This window comes from Podarcis tiliguerta (genome assembly GCF_965153285.1).
Source record: "Podarcis tiliguerta genome assembly, chromosome: 4".
Taxonomy (NCBI): domain Eukaryota; kingdom Metazoa; phylum Chordata; class Lepidosauria; order Squamata; family Lacertidae; genus Podarcis; species Podarcis tiliguerta.
The window spans coordinates 8,719,835-8,741,874 of record NC_139537.1 but is presented as its reverse complement, the minus strand read 5'-3'; the positions used below and the strand labels follow the sequence as shown (position 1 = coordinate 8,741,874).

At 49.1% G+C, this 22,040-nt stretch overlaps 1 protein-coding gene and 1 long non-coding RNA gene across 2 annotated transcripts in view; one reads left to right on the top strand and one right to left on the bottom strand.

Annotated features, from left to right (window-relative positions):
* The window catches only part of CAPN5 (calpain 5), a 97,087-nt gene that overhangs the window by 42,571 nt on the left and 32,476 nt on the right, over positions 1-22,040 (bottom strand). Inside the window, exon 3 of the mRNA XM_083436500.1 lies at positions 9,641-9,772. Coding sequence (XP_083292626.1) covers positions 9,641-9,772 — 132 coding nt within the window. The remainder of the gene's footprint in view (positions 1-9,640; positions 9,773-22,040) is intronic.
* The window catches only part of LOC310675924, a 52,873-nt gene continuing 34,044 nt past the window's right edge, over positions 3,212-22,040 (top strand). Inside the window, exon 1 of the long non-coding RNA XR_014510322.1 lies at positions 3,212-3,479. This is a non-coding gene — a long non-coding RNA (uncharacterized lncRNA). The remainder of the gene's footprint in view (positions 3,480-22,040) is intronic.

Below are 22,040 nucleotides of genomic sequence, written 5' to 3'. Positions count from 1 at the left end.
TCTCCGCAGTCTTTACAACCCTGGACAGCGTTGTTTTTCCCCTGACCGTGCAGCTCCCAAACCACACACAGAGACCATAGGTTAATACACTCTGCACAGTACAATGGTAAAATGCCGTCAACAGGTCCTTTGAGAGATTGTTTTTCCGGAGGATTCTCAGAAAATATAACCTCTGCTGTGCTCTCTTCATCAGGTTAGGTCATCTCTCAGCTCCATCCCCAGAAATCGAAACACTGAGACCTGTTCCACGCACTTCCCCTCAATAATGAGTGGCTAAATATTCAAGAAGAAGAAGAGTTTGGATTTGATATCCCGCCTTTCACTCCCTTTAAGGAGTCTCAAAGCAGCTAACAATCTCCTTTCCCTTCCTCCCCCACAACAAACACTCTGTGAGGTGAGTGGGGCTGAGAGACTTCAAAGAAGTGTGACTGGCCCAAGGTCACCCAGCAGCTGCATGTGGAGGAGCGGAGACGCGAACCCGGTTCCCCAGATTACGAGACTACTGCTCTTAACCACTACACCACACTGGCTCTCAAGGTGTAGATCAAGGTGCTTGCTCAGTTGCTGTGCTTGCTACCGGACCAAGAGCAAATGTTTGGGAACATGTTCTACTGCAGGACAGTCCTGTGAGGCTGGGGGAAAAACAACTCTCGAAGCGGAAACAGTCTCTCGATCATCTCCATCATCATATACTTCTCTAGAGGCCCAGATGATGGCTGTGAGATAAGGAAAGTTGCATCCCTGAGGGAGGCGTGATGCAAAGGCTTTACGGAGAGAAATGTCTCAAACAGCCTCACCTGTTGCTCTCCAACACAGGCGCTCCAGATTGTCCTTTGGCCAGCGGGGCTTGCATTCGCCAAATTTAAATTTGGTGACCAGCTGATGGGTGCTGACTTCTAGCCCGGTTGGGAACCCACTGCATTCCGGATCTTCCAGGCAGCGATCCCAAAACAGGGGGCCGAATAGAATAGAATAGAATAGAATAGAATAGAATAGAATCATAGAGTTGGAAGAGACCACAAGGGCCATCGAGTCCAACCCCCTGCCAAGCAGGAAACACCATCAGAGCACTCCTGACATATGGTTGTCAAGCCTCTGCTTAAAGACCTCCAAAGAAGGAGACTCCACCACACTCCTTGGCAGCAAATCCCACTGTCTTGCTGTCTCTTACTGTCAGGAAGTTCTTCCTAATGTTTAGGTGGAATCTTCTTTCTTCTAGTTTGGATCCATTGCTCCGTGTCCGCTTCTCTGGAGCAGCAGAAAACAACCTTTCTCCCTCCTCTATGTGACAACCTTTTATATATTTGAACATGGCTATCATATCACCCCTTAACCTCTTCTTCTCCAGGCTAAACATGCCCAGCTCCCTTAGCCGTTCCTCATAAGGCATCGTTTCCAGGCCTTTGACCATTTTGGTTGCCCTCCTCTGGACACGTTCCAGTTTGTCAGTGTCCTTCTTGAACTGTGGTGCCCAGAACTGGACACAGTACTCCAGGTGAGGTCTGACCAGAGCAGAATACAGTGGCACTATTACTTCCCTTGATCTAGATGCTATACTCCTATTGATGCAGCCCAGAATTGCATTGGCTTTTTTAGCTGCCGCGTCACACTCTTGGCTCATGTCAAGTTTGTGGTCAACCAAGACTCCTAGATCCTTTTCACATGTACTGCTCTCAAGCCAGGTGTCACCCATCTTGTATTTGTGCCTCTCATTTTTTTTTTGCCCAAGTGAAATACTTTACATTTCTCCCTGTTAAAGTTCATCTTGTTTGGCCCAGTTCTCTAATCTGTCAAGGTCGTTTTGAAGTGTGATCCTGCCCTCTGGGGTGTTAAGACAGCGCTAACTGAGTACTCTGGAGCACAGCTGATCCCGCGAGGTTTGGTCCCCATTGATCACCAGTGCTTGGGTCTTCATGGTTATGTCAGGTGATTGACAGGTGGGCGCTCTGCTCAACAATAATTTATAACCTGCCCATCTGGCTGGGTTTCTCCAGCCACTCTGGGCGGCTTCCAATGGAATGTTAAAATACAATAACCTATTAAACATTAAAAGCTTCCCTGAACATGGCTGCCTTCAGATGTCTTTTAAAAGTTTGACAGTTGTTTTCCTCTTTGACATCTGGTGGGAGGGCATTCCACAGGGCAGGTGCCACTACTGAGAAGGCCCTATGCCTGGTTCCCTGTAGCCTCACTTCTCACAGCGAGGGAACCGCCAGAAGGCCCTCGGAGCTGGACCTCAGTGTGCGGGTAGAACGATGGGGGTGGAGACACTCCTTCAGAGCCACAGACTGAACCTGGGACCTTCTGCATGCAAAGCAGGTGTCCTAACATCTCAGCTAAGGACCATGCCTAGGCCAGAGAGATGCTTTTGTTCCCCCCGTTAGTCCGTTCTCACACACTGAAACCCTGCAGAGCTGCTTTTAATTAGAAACACTATTTATTTTATTTTATTGGTCGAGTTGTGTTGTGAGAGAGTGAGAGGAACTGTTAGGTGGAGTCAGATAGATAGTTGGGATAATCAGTTTGAAGTTGTTAGGAACAAATAGGTCAGTAAAGAAACTAAGATTAAGAAACTGACAAGAAGAATTAACTGAAACCTTAAACTTGTTCATGCTTATAAAAATAAACTTGATTATTTGTTAATGTTAACAACTGTCTGGACTCTGTGTGTACCCGAGGGAAACGGGTTGGTGGCAGCGAAGAGACAATCACAGTCGTGGCACAGGGATCAATAGACCGTCAAACGTCCGAGGACCCTGTGTGATCGCCACACAGAGCAAAAAGTTTCCAGCCTCAACCCCCTCCAGCAAGTAATACGAAAAGATTCCCGAGAGGCAAGCGATGCTCTCTGCTCCCACCAGGAGAGCGAAGGGATTGGAAAGTTAGCATCGAGCAAACAAACAAAACAAAACAAAAATCGGGTTGCCGGGGGAGGGACGGCAATGTCTGAAATAATGAGTTCCTCATGGGTCCTCTTCTCTTCTTTGAATGGAGTCTCCTAGGACCAAGAGACCGGAGCAGATTGGGAGGCAATTTGCGCAGCTGAACTCAATGCTCAGGAAGGAAGTCAAACAGGGGGAGGAGCCAGGCAGTGATTGGCAGCTGGCGCAGGAAGCGCATAATGTCACAAGTAGAGACAACACCTTGCCAACAAAGGTCTGTATAGTAAAAGCTATGGTTTTCCCAATAGTAATGTATGGAAGTGAAAGCTGGACCATAAAGAAGGCTGATCGCCGAAGAATTGATGCTTTTGAATTATGGTGCTGGAGGAGACTCTTGAAAGTCCCATGGACTGCAAGAAGATCAAACACATCCATTCTTAAGGAAATCAGCCCTGAGTGTTCACTGGAAGGACAGATCGTGAAGCTGAGGCTCCAATCCTTTGGCCACCTCATGAGAAGAGAAGACTCCCTGGAAAAGACCCTGATGTTGGGAAAGATGGAGGGCACAAGGAGAAGGGGACGACAGAGGAGGAGATGGTGGGACAGTGTTCTCAAAGCTACGAACATGGGTTTGACCAAACTGCGGGAGGCAGTAGAAGACAGGAGTGCCTGGCGTGCTCTGGTCCAGGGGGTCACGAAGAGGCGGACACGACTAAACAACTAAACAACAACAACAACAACCCTGCTAAACGATAATAACTCGGCCTTCCAGAGTCAAGCAGCTCTACTCCAGAGATGGCCAATGTAGGAACATAGGAAGCTGCCTCATACAGAGTCAGAAGCTAAAGGGACGCGGGTGGCACTGTGGTCTAAACCACCGAGCCGCTTTGGCTTGCCGATCGGAAGGTTGCCGGTTCGAATCCCCGTGACGGGGTGAGGTCCCATTGCTCTGCCCCAGCTCCTGCCAACCTAGCAGTTCAAAAGCACGTCAAAGTGCAAGTAGATAAACAGGTACCACTGCAGCAGGAAGGTAAACGGCATTTCTGCGCGCTCTGGTTTCCATCACGGTGTCCCGTTGTGCCAGAAGTGGTTTAGTCCTGCTGGGCACATTACCTGGAAAGCTGTCTGCGGACAAATGCTGGCTCCCTTGGCCTGAAAGCAAGATGAGTGCCACACTTCATAGTCGCCTTTGGCTGGACTTAACTGTCCAGAGGTCCTTTACCTTTTCTTTTTTTTACAAAAAACAGACCACTGATAACGTAAAGGACCCCTGACCATTAGGTCCAGTCGTGGCCGACTCTGGGGTTGCAGCGCTCATCTCGCTTTATTGGCCGAAGGAGCCAGGATACAGCTTCCGGGTCATCTGGCCAGCATGACTAAGTCGCTTCTGGCGAACCAGAGCAGCGCACGGAAACGCCGTTTACCTACCCGCCAGAGCGGTACCTATTTATCTACTTGCACTTTGACGTGCTTTCAAACTGCCAGGTTGGCAGGAGCAGGGACCGAGCAACGGGAGCTCACCACATCGTAGGGATTCGAACCGCCAACCTTCTGATCGGCAAGTCCTAGGCTCTGTGCTTTAACCCACAGCGCCACCCGCGTCCCTAGACCACTGGTACATCTAGCTCAATGGTGTCTGCACTGACTGCCAGCAGTGGCTCTCCATAATTTCAGGGATAGAGCAATTCTAGAAACACTCCCCTCTCGCAAAGGAGGGCATCAGGTTGCCAAAGGATGATCACAACCAGTGGCTCTCAAACTTTTTCAAGCCACCATAAATTCATCCCCGGTGCCTCCAACCCGTAATAAGAAGCATTATTCGGAATAGAGTGACCCACTAAGGCATGGGTAGGCAAACTAAGTCCGGGGGGGGGGGATCTGGCCCAATCACCTTCAAAATCCGGCCCACAGACGGTCCGGGAATCAGCGTGTTTTTCCATGAGTAGAATGTGTGTTTTTATTTAAAATGCATCTCTGGGTTATTTGTGGGACGTAGGAATTCATTCATTCCCCCCCCCCAAAAAAAAATATAGTCCGGCCCCCACAAGGTCTGAGGGACAGTGGACCGGCCCCCTGCTGAAAAAAATTGCTGACCCCTGCACTAAGGTAATAACACAAAATAATTCAAAACAGTAACAATGCATTGGGCATTTATTCGAAAGCCAGTTAAAGTTGTTTAGGTTTACTCAGCAAAACTGATGAACTTGATTTGGCAGTAGCAGGTTTTCAAAGTCTGCTAGTCATCTGCACGTCCCAAGATTCTTAATCTCAGCATCGTGGCTTCAAGACCCACGTTGGGTATAAGATTCCTACATGTCAGGGGGTTGGACGAGACGACCCTCGTGTACAATTCTGTGATCTGACGGACACATCAGAATCACAATTTGCTAAGTGCGGACAGGCAGAAAACCAGCGTTTGTCCACTAGAGGGCAGCAGCTGCCACAAGCATCTTTTCCAGTGGGGGTGAAGATAACAAGCAGGAACAGGCTTTTAAATTATATTTTTGTTCGGGCGCCTTGGGCACTTCAATTTCTGGTGCCGGAGGTCATTGCAACCTCTAGTCCTTGGCAGCCTTTTGACTCTGTGTGAATCCGTCTGTTTCCTTTGAAAGCCCTTGCAAAGTTCGAAGGCTGAGGCTCGAAAATTAAACAGTGAAACAAAGAATAATCCACCGAGCCTCCGGCTCTCAGTTTGGCCAACAAGACGCCCTTGTGGGAATCGCACCATCAGGACCTGAGCACAACAGTGCTCTTCCCTCCGGCGACAGCTGGTAGAGAATCTCAATCTCAGGGCTGTGGGTTCGAGCCCCAGATGGGCAAAATATTTCTGCCTTGAATGGGGTCGGGATAGATGATCGTAGGGGGTCCCTTCCACCCGATAATTCTATGATTCCCAGCAAGAAGTAAAGCTTTCAGGAGGGGGCACGTTCCTTCCTCTTCCCCCTCTCTCACATACAACCCAGCAAGCAAACAATTCATACAGAGTCCTGTGGGATTTGGGGGCTGTGAGTTAAACCACAGAGCCTAGGGCTTGCCGATCAGAAGGTCGGCAGTTCGAATCCCCACGACGGGGTGAGCTCCCGTTGCTCGGTCCTTGCTCCTGCCAACCTAGCAGTTTGAAAGCACCTCAAAGTGCAAGTATATAAATAGGTACCACTCCAGCGGGAAGGTAAACGGCTTTTCCGTGCGCTGCTCTGGTTCGCCAGAAGCAGCTTAGTCATGCTGGCCACATGACCTGGAAGCTGTACGCCAGCTCCCTCGGCCAATAAAGCGAGATGAGCGCCGCAACCCCAGAGTCAGCCACGACTGGACCTAATGGTCAGGGGTCCCTTTACCTTTACCTGAATATTCCTTAGCCAAGAAGAAGAAGAAGAAGAATTTATTGTTTATAACCCATTTAAACTGTTTATATGGCTGAGGAAACAGGGGCTGCCTTCAGATGTCTTCTGAAGGTTATACAGTGGTAAATTGGGTTACAAACTTAATTCATTCTGGAGGTCTGTTCTTAACCTGAAACTGTTCTTAACCTGAAGCACCACTTTAGATAATGGGGCCTCCCGCTGCCGCTGCATGATTTCTGTTCTCATCCTGAAGCAAAGTTCTTAACCTGAGGTACTATTTCTGGGTTAGCAGGAGTCAGTAACCTGAAGCGTCTGTAACCTGAAGCATCTGTAACTCGAGGTACCACTGTATAGTTATTCATCTCCACGACATCTGATGGGAGGGCGTTCCACAGGGCGGGTGCCACCACCGAGAAGGCCCTCTTCCTGGTCCCCTGTAACCTGGCTTCTCGCAATGAGGGAACCGCCAGAAGGCCCTCGGAGCTGGACCTGTGTCCGGGCTGAACGATGGGGGTGGAGACGCAACTTCAGGTCTACTGGGCCGAGGCCATTTAGGGCTTGAAAAGTCAGCACCAACACTTTGAATTATGCTTGGAAATGTACCTTATCTACAGCAGTCTGGAAGGGCGCAGTGTCTGAGCAGTGCATAATGAAGATTGTAGTGCGTGTGTTCATGTGCTGATGTGTATCTGCGTAGCCCCCACTCCTTCGGCACATGGCTCACGCAGCGGCAGCTGTGGGCAGCCGGCCAACAAACAGCCAACAGACAAACGGAATAATCTAGTTGATGGGATTCAGGGCGGATAATGTGGAGGAAGGGCAAAACAGAAAGCCTGGCTAGGATAGGCATTACAGGAAGAGCAGGAAAAGCATAACTCTTTCATCGAAACCACGGGAGACTCTGAATCCGGAAGACCCATCGCAGGCAGGAAGAGAAGGCTTAACTTTTGGCATCAATGCAGTCGCCTCCACTGGAACGGTCTTTGCCAGCCTGGGCTTTTCCGGGTGTTTTGGATAACAGCTTCCATCGGATCCAGGCAGCACACTGAAGAAGAGTTTGGATTTGATATCCCGCCTTTCACTCCCTTTAAGGAGTCTCAAAGCGGCTCACATTCTCCTTTCCCTTCCTCCCCCACAACAAACACTCCGTGAGGTGAGTGGGGCTGAGAGACTTCAGAGAAGTGTGACTGGCCCAAGGTCACCCAGCAGCTGCATGTGGAGGAGCGGGGAATCGAACCCGGTTCCCCAGATTACGTGACTACCGCTCTTAACCACTACACCACACTGGCTCTCTCTGATGGCTCACTGCTGATGGAAGTTATGGTCCAAAATTTCTGGACGGCACCGCTTTGGCGAAGGTCGCATTCAAAAACAACAACCTCCGAACTGTTCTTAAAATCTGTTGTTTTTATCTGTATTTTATCCCCTCTGGTGAAAACAGGAAAGTCCTGTTCCATCCCTTTCACAACATTTCTCTGATGCAAATAGGGACATCCTATTCCATCCCAGCCAATATTTCTCCAGTGAAGGAAAAGCGGGACATTCTGGGATCAATCAAGAAACTGGGATAATAATAATAATAAAAATTTATTATTTATACCCCACCCATCTGGCTGGGTTTCCCCAGCCACTCTGGGCAGCTTCCAACAAAACACTAAAATACAATAACCTATTAAACATTAAAAGCTTCCCTAAACAGGGCTGCCTTCAGATGTCTTCTAAAAGTTTGGTAGTTATGTTTCTCTTTGACATCTGATGGGAGGGCGTTCCACAGGGCGGGGGCCGATACCGAGAAGGCCCTCTGCCTGGTTCTGCCTGGTAACTTGGCTTCTCGTAACGAGGGATCCGCCAGAAGGCCCTCGGAGCTGGACTTCAGTGTCCAGGCAGAACGATGGAGGTGGAGACGCTCCTTCAGATATACTGGACCGAGGCCGTTTAGGGCTTTAAAGGTCAGCACCAACACTTTGAACTGTGCTCGGAAATGTACTGGGAGCCAATGCAGATCTCTCAGGACCGGTGTTATGTGGTCTCGGCGGCCGCTCCCAGTCACCAGTCTAGCTGCCGCGTTCTGGATTAGTTGGGATGGCTTTTGTAATTCTGGGGCTGTGCCTGGAAAATTGGGGCACTTGGAGGGTCTGGTATTTCAATAATTTCATTGGGTCTTTGGATGCTGGACAACACGGTCCTTTGGTCTGATCCAGCCGCATTCTTCTTATGTCCAATTCCAAAATTCTGTTGCATCTTATCTGAAGGAGTCTGGGCCCAATCACAAAGCCATCAAAAGTAGGACAGGATTGCAGGGAAGCTAAAAAGAGGGCAGAAGTCTTTCAGACCCTGTCTTTCCTCCCCTGGCATTGTTCTGGCTTTGGAGAGCCTTCAAAACATTTCCAGACTTTCCTTCCCACTCATGAGGACTAGAGACTTGTGTTTTCAAAACAAGAAGCGGTGGAGATTTGCAAGGAGCCGGGTTTTGTGGGCTTAAGCCCACACAGCTCGGCTTTGCAAGAAGTGAAATGTGCCTTGACAATGAATCATAGAATCATAGAGTTGGAAGAGACCACAAGGGCCATCGAGTCCAACCCCCTGCCAAGCAGGAAACACCATCAAAGCCCTCCTGACATATGGTTGTCAAGCCTCTGCTTAAAGATCTCCAAAGAAGGAGACTCCACCACACTCCTTGGCAGCAAATTCCACTGTCGAACAGCTCTTACTGTCAGGAAGTTCTTCCTAATGTTGAGGTGGAATCTTCTTTCTTGTAGTTTGGATCCATTGCTCCGTGTCCGGTTCTCTGGAGCAGCAGAAAACAACCTTTCTCCCTCCTCTATGTGACATCCTTTTATATATTTGAACATGGCTATCAGATCAGCCCTTAACCTCCTCTTCTCCAGGCTAAACATGCCCAGCTCCCTTAGCCGTTCCTCATAAGGCATCGTTTCCAGGCCTTTGACCATTTTGGTTGCCCTCCTCTGGACACGTTCCAGTTTGTCAGTGTCCTTCTTGAACTGTGGTGCCCAGAACTGGACACAGTACTCCAGGTGAGGTCTGACCAGAGCAGAATACAGTGGCACTATTACTTCCCTTGATCTAGATGCTATACTCCTATTGATGCAGCCCAGAATTGCATTGGCTTTTTTAGCTGCCGCGTCACACTGTTGGCTCATGTCAAGGAGTCTGGGCCCAATCACAAAGCCTCCCCTGGCATTGTTCTGGCCTTGGAGAACCTTCAAAACATTTCCAAACTTTCCTTCCCAATCATGAGGACTAGAGACTTGTGTTTTCAAAACAAGAAGCGGTGGAGATTTGCAAGGAGCCGGGTTTTGTGGGCTTAAGCCCACACAGCTCGGCTTTGCAAGAAGTGAAATGTGCCTTGACAAGGCTCCTAAAGTGAACAAGCAACACCCCAATTTCCAAGGTTACCTTTTGCCACAGGGCTTCTCTCGATGCCAGGGAGGAGCAAGCAGCCACAAACCAGCAGTTCCCCACCTGGCCCTGGTGCAAGTCGTGAGAGCTGATTCCATCCACAAAGAGGTGGGGGTCGTCGCAGATGTCCTGCACGGAGAGAGGAGAAAGAAAACACGAGATGAAGAAGAGGCACGGCGGCCCAGGGTCAACAATACTGAGCTGCAGTGGCGTAGCGTGGGTTGTCAGCACCCGGGGCAAGGCAAGTAATTTGCGCCCCCTAACCTGTGGATTTTAGTAGGGGCAGAGAGCTGCGAGTGCGAGCGCCCCCCCAGATGTTGCGCCCGGTGTGGCCAGCCCCCCCTGCACCCCCCACGCTACACCACTGCTGAGCTGGGAGGATCAGCTTCTCTCCCAAATATTTGGAAGACCCTGAAACATCCTGTGCCAGAAACCAGATTCCTGCGCAATAAATAAAAAAGCATCATCTCAGCACAGAGCAGGGAACATCTGCTTAGGAAAATGCCGAGCAGGGAACCCAAGTCGCCGTTTGACCTCCCTTCCTCCGCTTTCCGGACAGTTTTGACAAAGAACGTAAGTGAGCAGAGACGCAACATCAAGGGACTGAACTAGGCTCATTTGAAAAACGTCGTATACATATGGCTGTATTTCACCTCATCCATCCACTGTAATTATTAAGTTTGCAGATGATACCACCATAATGGATCTAATTACAGGTGGAGATGAATCAGCGTACACGGGGGAGGTTCAAAAAGTGTCTAAATGGTGCCTAGAGAATAACTTGCACCTGAATATTAGCAAGACAAAGGAGATGGTGTTGGACTTTCGGAGGAAGAGAGGGGAGCTAGCCCCGTTGTATATCGGGGGGGGGGGGGCTGTGTGGAGACAGTCTCTTCCATTAAATTCCTGGGTGTTTACCTTAGTGAGGACCTGACTTCGAAATATTTTTTTGCTCTATAAGACGCACTTTTCCCCTCCTAAAGAGTAAGGGGAAATGTGTGTGCGTCTTATGGAGCGAATGCAGGCGGGAGGCTCAGTGCTCCCTTTAAAGAACCGTGTAGAGGGTGTGTGTGGCTCTTGGGGCTTAGAGCCACACACTCCACCTGCTCTTTAAAGGGAGCGCGGCTATTGGGGGAGCCTTAGCCGCGCGCAGCCTCTCCCAGGTAGGGAATGAAGGCTCCCCTTGCCCAGGAGAGGCTACGCGCGGCTAAACAAGAAGCCAGAACAACGAGTGGGATCGCTGCGCTGTGATCCCGCTGGCTGTCCTGGCTTCTGGCTTAGGTGCGCGCAGCCTCCGCAGAGTATGGGGAGCCTTAATCCCCGTGCCCTGCGGAAGTTTGCGGGGCTATCCAAAAGCCAGAAGAGCTAGAGGGAGCGCTGCGCAGTCCACTTTCTCAAGTTCTTGCCCGTTAGTTTTTAGCTGAATTGGTGAGCCACTAACAATTTAAATTTAAATTTTGCACCTCCACGAAACCTCAGCGCAGGCGATGGATACTTAAGGGAGATTACCGTATTTTTCACCCTATAGGACGCACTTTTTCCCCTCCAAAAATGAAGGGGAAATGTGTGAGCGTCCTATGGGGCGAATGCAGGCTTCGCGCACCTCTCCGCAAGCAGCAGGAGCCCAGCGCTGGGCTCCCGCTGCTTGTGGAGAGTTGCCTGCATGCTGAAGCCTGCGTGCGCTGAGCTCAGTGCGTCCAGGCTTCGCGGACCTCTCCGTAAGCAGCGGGAGCGCTCCCGCTGCATGCGGAGAGTTGCCTGCATGCTGAAGCCTGCCCACGCTGAGCTCAGCGCGTCCAGGCTTCGCGGACCTCTCAGCAAGCAGCGGGAGCCAGCGCTGGGCTCCCACGGCTTGCAGAGAGCTGCCTGTTTGGGGGCTGGGGTCGGGGGAAGCTCGGGCTTCTCCCGCCCCAACCCCGCGCCTGGGGGGGAAATAATTCCCCCCCCCCTTTATTCCCCCCCCCAAAAAAACTAGGTGCGCCTTATGGGACGGTGCGTCCTATAGGGCGAAAAATACGGTAATTCAATCCCTTCCTCATTTGCTTAGCCTTCGATTCTTTGCTCCATGTCACAGGGATGCAGCGAAACAAGCCAATAATATTTTGCAAATTAATTAGCAGCCCGCCAGCTGACATCAGCCAAGTTTTAGGCAATTTATCCACCGATCAAAGCTTGCAGCCCTAATAACTGGCATTCCTCTTTACAAGACCTTCCCCTTTGCAACAAGGATTGTCTTACAGGTGGCAAACTAAGGCTGGGAGTGGACCTCCCACCCAATGCCATACAAATAAACCCTGCGATGAATTAATTTCCAATCTAGGCCATAGCGGCTCTGAATGACAGAGAAGTCACTTTCTAACAGCAGACACTGCAATCCAAACCACGCACCACGAATGATGAAGAAAAAAATTTGCCCTCTCCAGGATATTCTCTTCAAGCATAAAAAAACAACAACAGAAAAACCAGCCCCTGCCCAAGTCCAATTCAATCATTCTCTTGCTGGCTTGTGTCAAGGTCTCAGGTCGCAGAACAAGACAAACAGACGAACACAGAGATTGCATATTAAGTTTGGGATGCTCGGAAAGAAAGCTCTGTTTTCCATCAAGCAGGCATTACGAGATGCAAGGCTCTTCCAAGCACCGCAGCCAAGATGGATCGCCTCCTCGGAACCACACAAGGCTAATTGAAAGAGAAATGTTATGATCTGGCAGCAGAAGGGTTGCGCAGCTTTATTGCACTGATAGTCACTCCCCACCGGTGCAAGAAGGGAGCATTTAGGCTGCCTGAATTTCCTTAAGGATGTAAACCGAGCCGGCTGGATTAGGCCCATGGCCTATCTGGTCCAGCATCCTGTCCAAAGGGATTGCCTGCATTGCAGGAATTTATGTCTAGGTTGGAGGGGGGTTGCCCCTCCAGCAGATATCGTGCACATGCAGCCCACTACCAAAACCAGCACAATCACCTTTGTGACTTTTGTGATTTGTCCCCACAAAACACTTCACCACAGTTTCTTCCTGTCTATTCAAAGGGCCTCTGCCGCACGATACCAAATGTAAGAATTCACTGATAAATGTATTTGTTTACTGGCTCACTGGGAAAACTTCAGAAATTCATATAGACATGTGAGCTCAGCTACTCAGCAGCCCCTCTGCCTGAGTGATAATCCCTGGCATCCTGATACCTGAGTGCCATACAGGTAGCCATTCCAGAAATAACAAACCCAGATGAAGACAAAAGAGCGTGATTAACTTGACTGGGAAACAGGGAAATGTAAATATCTTTTTTGTTACACTTGATGAGTGTTTGGTGGAGGGCAAGGAGAACCATGGGGCAGGGTCCAGGATGCTCAGATTACTGCCACCAGATCTCCCCTTTCATGATGTAACCGTGATGTAGTTTTTTTTGGGGGGGGGTAACATGGGGACGCGGGTGGCGCTGTGGGTTAAAGCCTCAGCGCCTAGGGCTTGCCGATTGAAAGGTCGGCGGTTCGAATCCCTGCGGCGGGGTGCGCTCCCGCTGTTCGGTCCCAGCGCCTGCCAACCTAGCAGTCCGAAAGCACTCTCAGGTGCAAGTAGATAAATAGGGACCGCTTACTAGCGGGAAGGTAAACGGCGTTTCCGTGTGTGGCTCTGGCTCGCCAGAGCAGCGATGTCACGCTAGCCACGTGACCCGGAAGTGTCTTCGGACAGCGCTGGCCCCCGGCCTCTTTGAGTGAGATGGGCGCACAACCCTAGAGTCTGTCAAGACTGGCCCGTACGGGCAGGGGTACCTTTACCTTTACCTTTAACATGGGAATTAGCAGCTAATAAAAGTTTGGGGGCTCTTTTGTTCAGGGCTTCCATCTTGTTCCACCTTGTGGCAAGTGGGAGTCCTGTCGCGACAGTCTTCAATAAAGACCAAGCCTACTGGCTGCTGTTTTGCTCTGGTATTCCTGGCTGGTGTCCTTGTTTTTTGTCCAAGGGAGCCCTCAGATTTCTCCGTTAACACCTGTGGGAAACCATCAAGCAGGATTCATAGAATTGTAGCGTTAGAAGAGACCCCGAGGGTCATCTAGTCCAACCCCCGGGAGGAATCTCAACGAAAGCATCCATGGCAGATGACCATCCAGTCTTTGCTTAAAAACTTCCAGGGAAGGAGAGCCCACAACCTCCTGAGGGAGCCCGTTCCACTGCCGGACAGCTTTTAGTGTCCGAAAGTTCTTCCTGATGTTTAGTCAGAATCTCCTTTCTTGTAACTCGCAGCCACGGGTTCGAGTCCTACCCTCCAGAGCTGGTGAAAACAAGCTTGCTCCATCCTCCATGTGACATCCCTTTAGATATTGAAAGATGGCCATCATATCTCCTCTCAGTCTATGTTTACCAGATTTTTTCCCAATGAATCCGGGACACTTTTTTTTTTAAAAGTAGCAACAGGGAGTCAGTAGTGGGGATGGTGAGGCAAAAGACCCCGGGCCCAAGCACACATGCATATTGTATAAAGGTGCACAGCCCTTCTTTCGCACCCTGTGAAACATAAACGCGCAGAGTTTTAAAAAAACTGGACAAAGGGACGCAGCTTGCTCTGGACCGTGTCCAGAGGAGGGCAACCAAAATGGTCAAAGGCCTGGAAACGATGCCTTATGAGGAACGGTTAAGGGAGCTGGGCATGTTTAGCCTGGAGAAGAGGAGGTGAAGGGGTGATATGATAGCCATGTTCAAATATATAAAAGGATGTCACATAGAGGAGGGAGAAAGGTTGTTTTCTGCTGCTCCAGAGAAGCGAACACGGAGCAATAGATCCAAACTACAAGAAAGAAGATTCCACCTAAACATTAGGAAGAACTTCCTGACAGTAAGAGCTGTTCGACAGTGGAATTTGCTGCCAAGGAGTGTGGTGGAGTCTCCTTCTTTGGAGGTCTTTAAGCAGAGGCTTGACAACCATATGTCAGGAGTGCTCTGATGGTGTTTCCTGCTTGGCAGGGGGTTGGACTCGATGGCCCTTGTGGGCTCTTCCAACTCTATGATTCTATGTGACTCCTGAGCCTTCCCTGATCTCCTGCCCCCTTCCCCCTTTGTTTTGACAGATCGGGGGAGGCTCAGGAGTCGCGGGAGGGCGGGCGGCCATTGCCCAGGAGGGGCACAAGGAGCGTGGTTTCTGTGCCAGGCAAGGTGCAAAGCCCTTCTTTCCCACCCTGTGAAACATAAATGTGCAGTTTTTAAAAAACTGGGCAACGCCCGCCTGCCCACAACTCCTGAGCCTCCCCTGATAAGTCAAAACAAAGGGGGCGCAGACACATCATATGGGGACTTCTTGAGAGGTAAAATGGCGGGCACCACGGCAGCAAGCAGCTCCTGAAGCCAGCCAGAGCCAACTGCGCTACCAGGCTGGCTCCGGGCTGCCGGGGCTGCCACTGCCACGTTTTCCGGGGACAGATTTGCAAATCCGGGGGCGTCTGATAACCCTATCTCAGTCTCCTCTTTTCCAGGCTAAACATACCCAGCTCCTTCAACCGTTCCTCATCAGGCTTGGTTTCCAGCCCTTTAACCATCTTGGTCTCCTTCCTCTGCCCACCTTCCAGCTTGTCAACATCCTTCTCAAATTGTGGCACCCAGAACCGGACACAGTATTCCAGGTCTGGTCTGAGCAAGGCAGAATAGAGTGGGACTATACCTTCCCTTGATCTGGACACCAGACTTCTGTTGATGCAGCCTAGAATAGCATAAGCTTTTCTTTGCTACTGCACAAGAGCCTTCTCCATCCTTTGTGGCTTTCAGAAAATGGTACCCAGAAGCACTGTTGCCTCCAAATAAGGAGGCGGCAAAACATAGCCTCTGTGCATGGAGGTTTTATTGAACTACCCTGGCCCTGAGCTTCACAACTGGGCGGAGAATTATTGATTTATTCTGGCATTTCTCTCTCACCTTTTCCTCCAAATTACTCAAGGGAGTAAAACTGGTTCTCCCACTCCCCAATTAACCCCACCCCCCGCCCAACAACCCTGCCAGGTAGGTTATAAGCTGAGAGGCAGTGGCTGGCCCAAGCTCAACCAGTGAGCTTCATGGCCTGCAGGGTGGATAAAAATCAATGAAATTCATTTGGCAAAGAAAGAATCTGTGGGATTTTCATCCCAGAGGGAGACCCAAACCTTTGGCTGCTGGTCTACAAATTAACACAAAAAGTTGTGCCCTTTCCTTTTGCATCGGAAAACATCCCTTAAAGTAATTTCACGTGGAAAAGATGCTGAAGGATGATGTATGTGTGCCTCCTGCGAGCGCATCTGTTTTGAGCATAATGGAAAGCCAAGCAGAGGAACTGCAAGGAGGAAAATAAGGAGGAAATATGAAAACCAGGAGCCAGTTCCTCCTACGCAGCCTCAAAGGATGTACACTGGGGAGCGTAGCAATCGTTTGGCCCGACAGCTTCAAAGTCTGCCATGGGGTCCTTGCAAGGACGGGCTGGTCTTCTTTTGAAAGCATTTCTGCTGCTTTCCTTTTTTTAAAAAATAAATAAATAATGCTGTATTTTAATGTATTTTTAATCTTTGTTGGAAGCCGCCCAGAGTGGCTGGGGAAGCCCAGCCAGATGGGCAGGGTACAAATAAATTATTATTATTATTATTATTATTATTTGGTTGAAGACTTTATAACAGAAATATGCAATAGATGTTATTCATTCTTTAACTAAATACGCGCTTAAACTTTACTTTCTCTTAGAATGTTAAGAAAAGTGAATAAGACGGACTATAGCTGGAAATTGTTTTAGTTTAATAATGATATTGGAAAGCTGTTACTTTTAATTACAAGGAAACTCAGAAGGGAGGGATTTGAGGAAGTCAACCAGGATGTTTAAAAGGTTGGATTTGTGAAGAATTAAGTTTGTTGTTATTGTTTATCTGTTTGTTGTTCCTTTTTTCTGTTTTTGTGTATCATTTTGCTTTGCGGTTTGTGTTATCATTGTGGAAAATCTAATAAAAAAATTTATTTAAAAAAATAAATAAATAAACTTCACTTTCTCTGTGTTATTTGACTGACTATAAATTTCATTTTATAAAAACATCCTACTTATTACACTGAAGCTCAGTCAAGACCTGCCAACGTATTGATCTTTTGACAGTGTTCTTTTACATGCGCTTGGTATATATCCCACACTCTGATAAATTTTACATCTGCAACGTCTCTTAGCCCCGCTGACAGTCTCCCCAGCTCAGCATACTCTCTGATTTTGTTTGGCCATTCTGATTTAGATGGAATATCCTATCCCTTCCAGCCTTTTGCGATTAGAATTCTGGCAGCAACTGTAACATACATAAAGACCCTCCTGAAGTTTTTGGGGGATTTCATTACCCATAATTCCTAGCAGGAAGGCTTCAAGGGTTTTTTAAGGGCATTTGAACATTTCCTTAAACTCGTTATAAATCATTCCCCAAATTTTGGGGAAATGGGTTTCTGCTGCTTTCCGGCACCCGTTCCAAGACTTTGAGACGGGGCAGGGTGCAACCCAACGTTTGCAAAGTGTCCTCACTGCCGCACACCTGCCTGCAAACCATAGCTGTCAACTTACAGATTTGAAAATAAGGGACCAGCAGCCTCAAAAATAAGGGATCAGCAGCCAAAATAAGGGATTTTCCAAGCACAGGTATGTTCAACTTCTGAGCCCCTCCAAGCCAAAGGCAGAAAGCCCAGCCAGCAGCCAAACGAAGCCTCAAGCGGTGGTTCCCACAGCACAGCAACCCGGCAAAGGGGATGCAGCAAGGAAAACCACCATCACCTCTCCGCTGGGAAGCGCTGAGCAAAGGCGAGTCCCCAGGCAACGCGGCCGATTTGATCGGCACAAGGCATGCAAGCTCTACCCCCCCAGTCGTTCTTAGACTCCTTATTGGGTGAGCAACGCAGCCAAGCAACACAGTTGGAGCCTCCCTCCTCCCTGGCCGGCAGGGAGGGAGGGAGAGGAGCTGCTTCCTTTGAAACCCGGGAAATTTAAGGGACATCATCAATAAGGGACAGCAGCGGGACACGGCGTTGGGATATGGGGCTTTCCCGCCCAATAAGGGACGGTTGACAGCTATGCTGCGAACATGAATATACCTGTCTTGTTTTTAAAGTAGGCTTTCTGAACCTGCTGTTAACTCTGCTCCGCTAGGCGGGTTGCACACCTCGGCAGGTGTGAAATGCAGGAATTCATTTCGCTCCGGGCCTCTGATCCTCTTCTTTGCTCTCATCCATGCATGAAACCACTCAAATTAACACCCTGCACAGCCCTTCGCTTGGCTGAGCCGTGCGCCTTTGCTGATAACGCTGCTCCGCTTTTGCGGCTGTGCATCTCACCTTGGCTTCTCACCAAGGCATGCACAGCTGGACGGCAAAAGGATGTTCGGCACACACTCGATTAGCAGCAATGCGCCCTCCTCCCCACATCGAGGTCCCCGAATGACCTTCACTCTCAGGACGCCGAGCTCGCCTTGCCAGAAAACGCAGCTGCAGCCGTTTAGTGTGAGCTGTCCATCAGTCCCAGATTTACATCACAGAATCGTAGAATCGTCGAGTCGGAAGGGAGCCAAGGGTCCATCTAGCCAAACCCCCGACAATGCAGGAAGAAGAAGAAGAAGAAGAAGAAGAAGAAGAAGAAGAAGAAGAAGAAGAAGAGTTTGGATTTGATATCCCGCCTTTCACTCCCTTTAAGGAGTCTCAAAGCTAACATTCTCCTTTCCCTTCCTCCCCCACAACAAACACTCTGTGAGGTGAGTGGGGCTGAGAGACTTCAGGGAAGTGTGACTGGCCCAAGGTCACCCAGCAGCCGCATGTGGAGGAGCGGAGATGCGAACCCGGTTCACCAGATTACGAGACTACCGCTCTTAACCACTACAACCACACTGGCTCTCAGGAATCACAGGCTCAGTCCACTGAGTTTTTCCCTTTGATAAACAACCTGGGGTTCCCCAAAACAACTCATACCAGACAAATCTCATTTTGTAATGATGGTGTTACAAGCTTGGTGGATCAGGGGGATGCTGTATCTTGATTTCAGTAATAATAATAATAATAATAATAATAATAATAATAATTTATCATTTATACCCCGCCCATCTGGCTGAGTTTCCCCAGCCACTCTGGGCGGCTCCCAATCAAGTGTTAAAGACAGTACAGCGTTACATATTAAAAACTTCCCTGAACAGGGCTGCCTTAAGATGTCTTCTGAATGTCAGGTAGTTGTTTATTTCCTTGACATCTGATGGGAAGGCGTTCCACAGGGCGGTTGCCACTACCAAGAAGGCCCTCTGCCAGGTTCCCTGTAACTTGGCTTCTCGCAGGGAGGGAACTGCCAAAAGGCCCTCGGCGCTGGATCTCAGTGTCCGGGCAGAACGATGGGGGTAGAGACGCTCCTTCAGGTATACAGGACCAAGGCCGTTTAGGGCTTTAAAGGTCAGCACCAACACTTTGAATTGTGCTCGGAAACGTACTGGGAGCCAATGCAGATCTCTCAGAACCGGTGTTATGTGGTCCCGGCGGCCGCTCCCAGTCACCAGTCTAGCTGCCGCATTCTGGATTAATTGCAGTTTCCGGGTCACCTTCAAAGGTAGCCCCACGTAGAGCGCATTGCAGTAGTCCAAGCGGGAGATAACCAGAGCATGCACCACTCTGGCGAGACAGTCCACGGGCAGGGAGGGTCTCATCCTGCGAACCAGATGGAGCTGGTAGACAGCTGCCCTGGACACAGAATTGACCTGTGCCTCCATGGACAGCTGTGAGTGCAGAATGACTCCCAGGCTGCGCAGCTGGTCCTTCAGGGGTACAGTTACCCCATTCAGGACCAGAGAATCCCCCACACCTGCCCGCCTCCTGTCCCCCCAAAACAGTACTTCTGTCTTGTCTGGATTCAACCTCAATCTGTTGGCCGCCATCCATCCTCCAACCGCCTCCAGACACTCACACAGGACCTTCACCGCCTTCACTGGTTCTGATTTAAAGTAGAGGTAGAGCTGGGTGTCATCTGCATACAGTAAGGCTTTTGACAAAGTGCTCTGTGATATTTTTGTGAACAAGCAGGCAAAATGTGGGTTGATTTGTAGCTGGTTGACTGACCGAACCCAAAGAGCACTCATTGATGGTTCGTCGTCTTCCCGTCTTATGGGCAGTGCTGCGTACCGTACTTTTCCGTGTACCTCGGGTTACAGCCGCTTCAAGCTGCATTTTTTCGGGTTACGGACCCGCCGAAACCCAGAAGTACCGGAACGTGTTACTTCTGGGCTTCAGGGGTCATGCATGCGCAGAAGCACTAAATTGCGCTTTGTACAGGAGCAGAAGCACCAAATCCCAACCCACGAGTGCGCAGACGCGCCACTGCGGGTTGTGAATGCTGCAGGTTGTGAACGTACATCCCGTACAGGTCATATTCGCAACCCGAGCGCCACGTAATAATACTAGGCTTTCCCCCTTTAAAATCATGCTTAAAAAGTGGGGGTCATCTTATATATGCATAGGGCGGACGTTTAATTGGTTGCTGCCGCGGCTGCCAGCGGCTGTTGTGCGTGTTATTGGTTGCTGCGTCAATGGGTGTTGTTGATTGGCCAAGGCTGCGGCAATTGGGCGGGCGATTGGCGAGGGGACAGATGAGAGGCGGAATTCGCAACATATGCAGGTGAGCATTCCCACCTAATAAAAGCTCAACAACCCCCCCCCCAAAAAAAAAGGTCAACAACTTTTTGCCCTCTCCCCCCATTTTCTGAAATTTCAGTCCCCCAAAATAGGGGGCGTTTTATACATGGGGGCGTCTTATAGACGGAAAAGTACGGCATAGCCTGCTCTAAAACAACCCCCAAAAAGAATTTGGCACACAGGCTCTCTGAGCTCTCGAGCCAGGAAAAGCTGAATTGGATCAGCCTCTTTAATAAAAATTATGCAAACTGAACAAGTTTGCAGAACTAATGCTATAACTTTTTTTCGGGTGCCATGGTTTCCTGCCTCTTCCTTTTGGTGTGTGGAGCAGGGAGGACACTGGAAATCTGCAAATAGATTTCCCGTTCTCTGTAAAACTTCTTTTCGAAGGAGCTGAGGGACCAGACGGGGATGGAATCAAGGGCCTGTTCGGCTGTAGCACCAACCTTGTGGAATATCCTCTCCAAAGAGAGATTCTGTAAGCTCCACCTACTGGATATCTCAAGCATCTCATAAAAACCTCATCTGTTTACCCAGGCCTTTGAGGGGATTCTTCTGTCCAGTCGCTGGTTTGCTGCTTTACAACAGCACTTTTAAAAACAGCGCGTTCGATGGCTTCTTCCATTTCTTATGTTGGATTTTATTGCATTGCATTTTGAATTCTATGCACCACAGAGTTTGGGAATCGCTGCTCTGGTGTGTGTGTGATAATGCAGTTTAGTTACAGGATAAAATCTAAACTGTTCTTTAGATTAGGGGAGTCTCTACAGTACATGGCCGTGGAATGAACCAGTTATCTCCTTGGAACATCAAGCACATGGTCTGTCCTGCGTCTAAGGCTGTGTAAAATAAGCAGCTCTGTCCCTGAAGGAAAAACTCTCCCAAAATTATGCAGGTTTTGCCACCACCACACTTATACACACACACACACAAAAAAAAAATGTTATTTTTTATTATTTACTGTAACTTTTTTTATTATTATTATTATTATTATTATTATTATTACCTGCCTTTTTCCCTAACAGGAAAAGATAAAAACAAAAAGAGGTAAAAACAGGTAAAAAACCCCCACCACACTTATACACAAATAAAAAAAAAATATTATTACTGTAACTTATTATTATTATTATTATTATTATTACTATTATTATTATTTACTGTAACTTTTATTATTATTATTATTATTATTATTATTACCTGCCTTTTTCCCTAACAGGGAAAGATAAAAACAAAAAGAGGTAAAAACAGGTAAAAAACCCCCACAATAATTGAAAAGCAATTAAAACACACACACCTATACACACACACAATACAAATAATCACAATGTAAACAGCACGGCCCCCATCACCAGCCCTGTCATTAAAAGCAGTCCATTCGCAACTGTCTCAGAAAAAAAACAGGGCATCCCATTTTCCCACACGCGATCATGGCAGCCATTTTGGGTGTTGCGATCCCACTCCTCAAAAAAGCACTTTTCCCAGGGCGAGATCATGGAGTGGGTCACGTGACTCGTCTGGAAGCGCGTCCCGGAAAACACGTGTCCCAGTTTTTGGTGTGGAAATGTTGGAGGGTGTGCAAGGCAGTCTTCACCTGCTAGCAGAAGGACAAGAAGGAGGGAAGGTCTGGCTTTTACAGGGAGGGAGTTCCAGAGTTACCTGGGAGGAGCCACCACCAAGAAGGCCCTGCCTTGTGTCCCTAACAAGCATGCCTGTGAGGGTGGTGGGACCGAGAGAAGGGCCTCCCCATGAGATCTCAAAACCTGGGC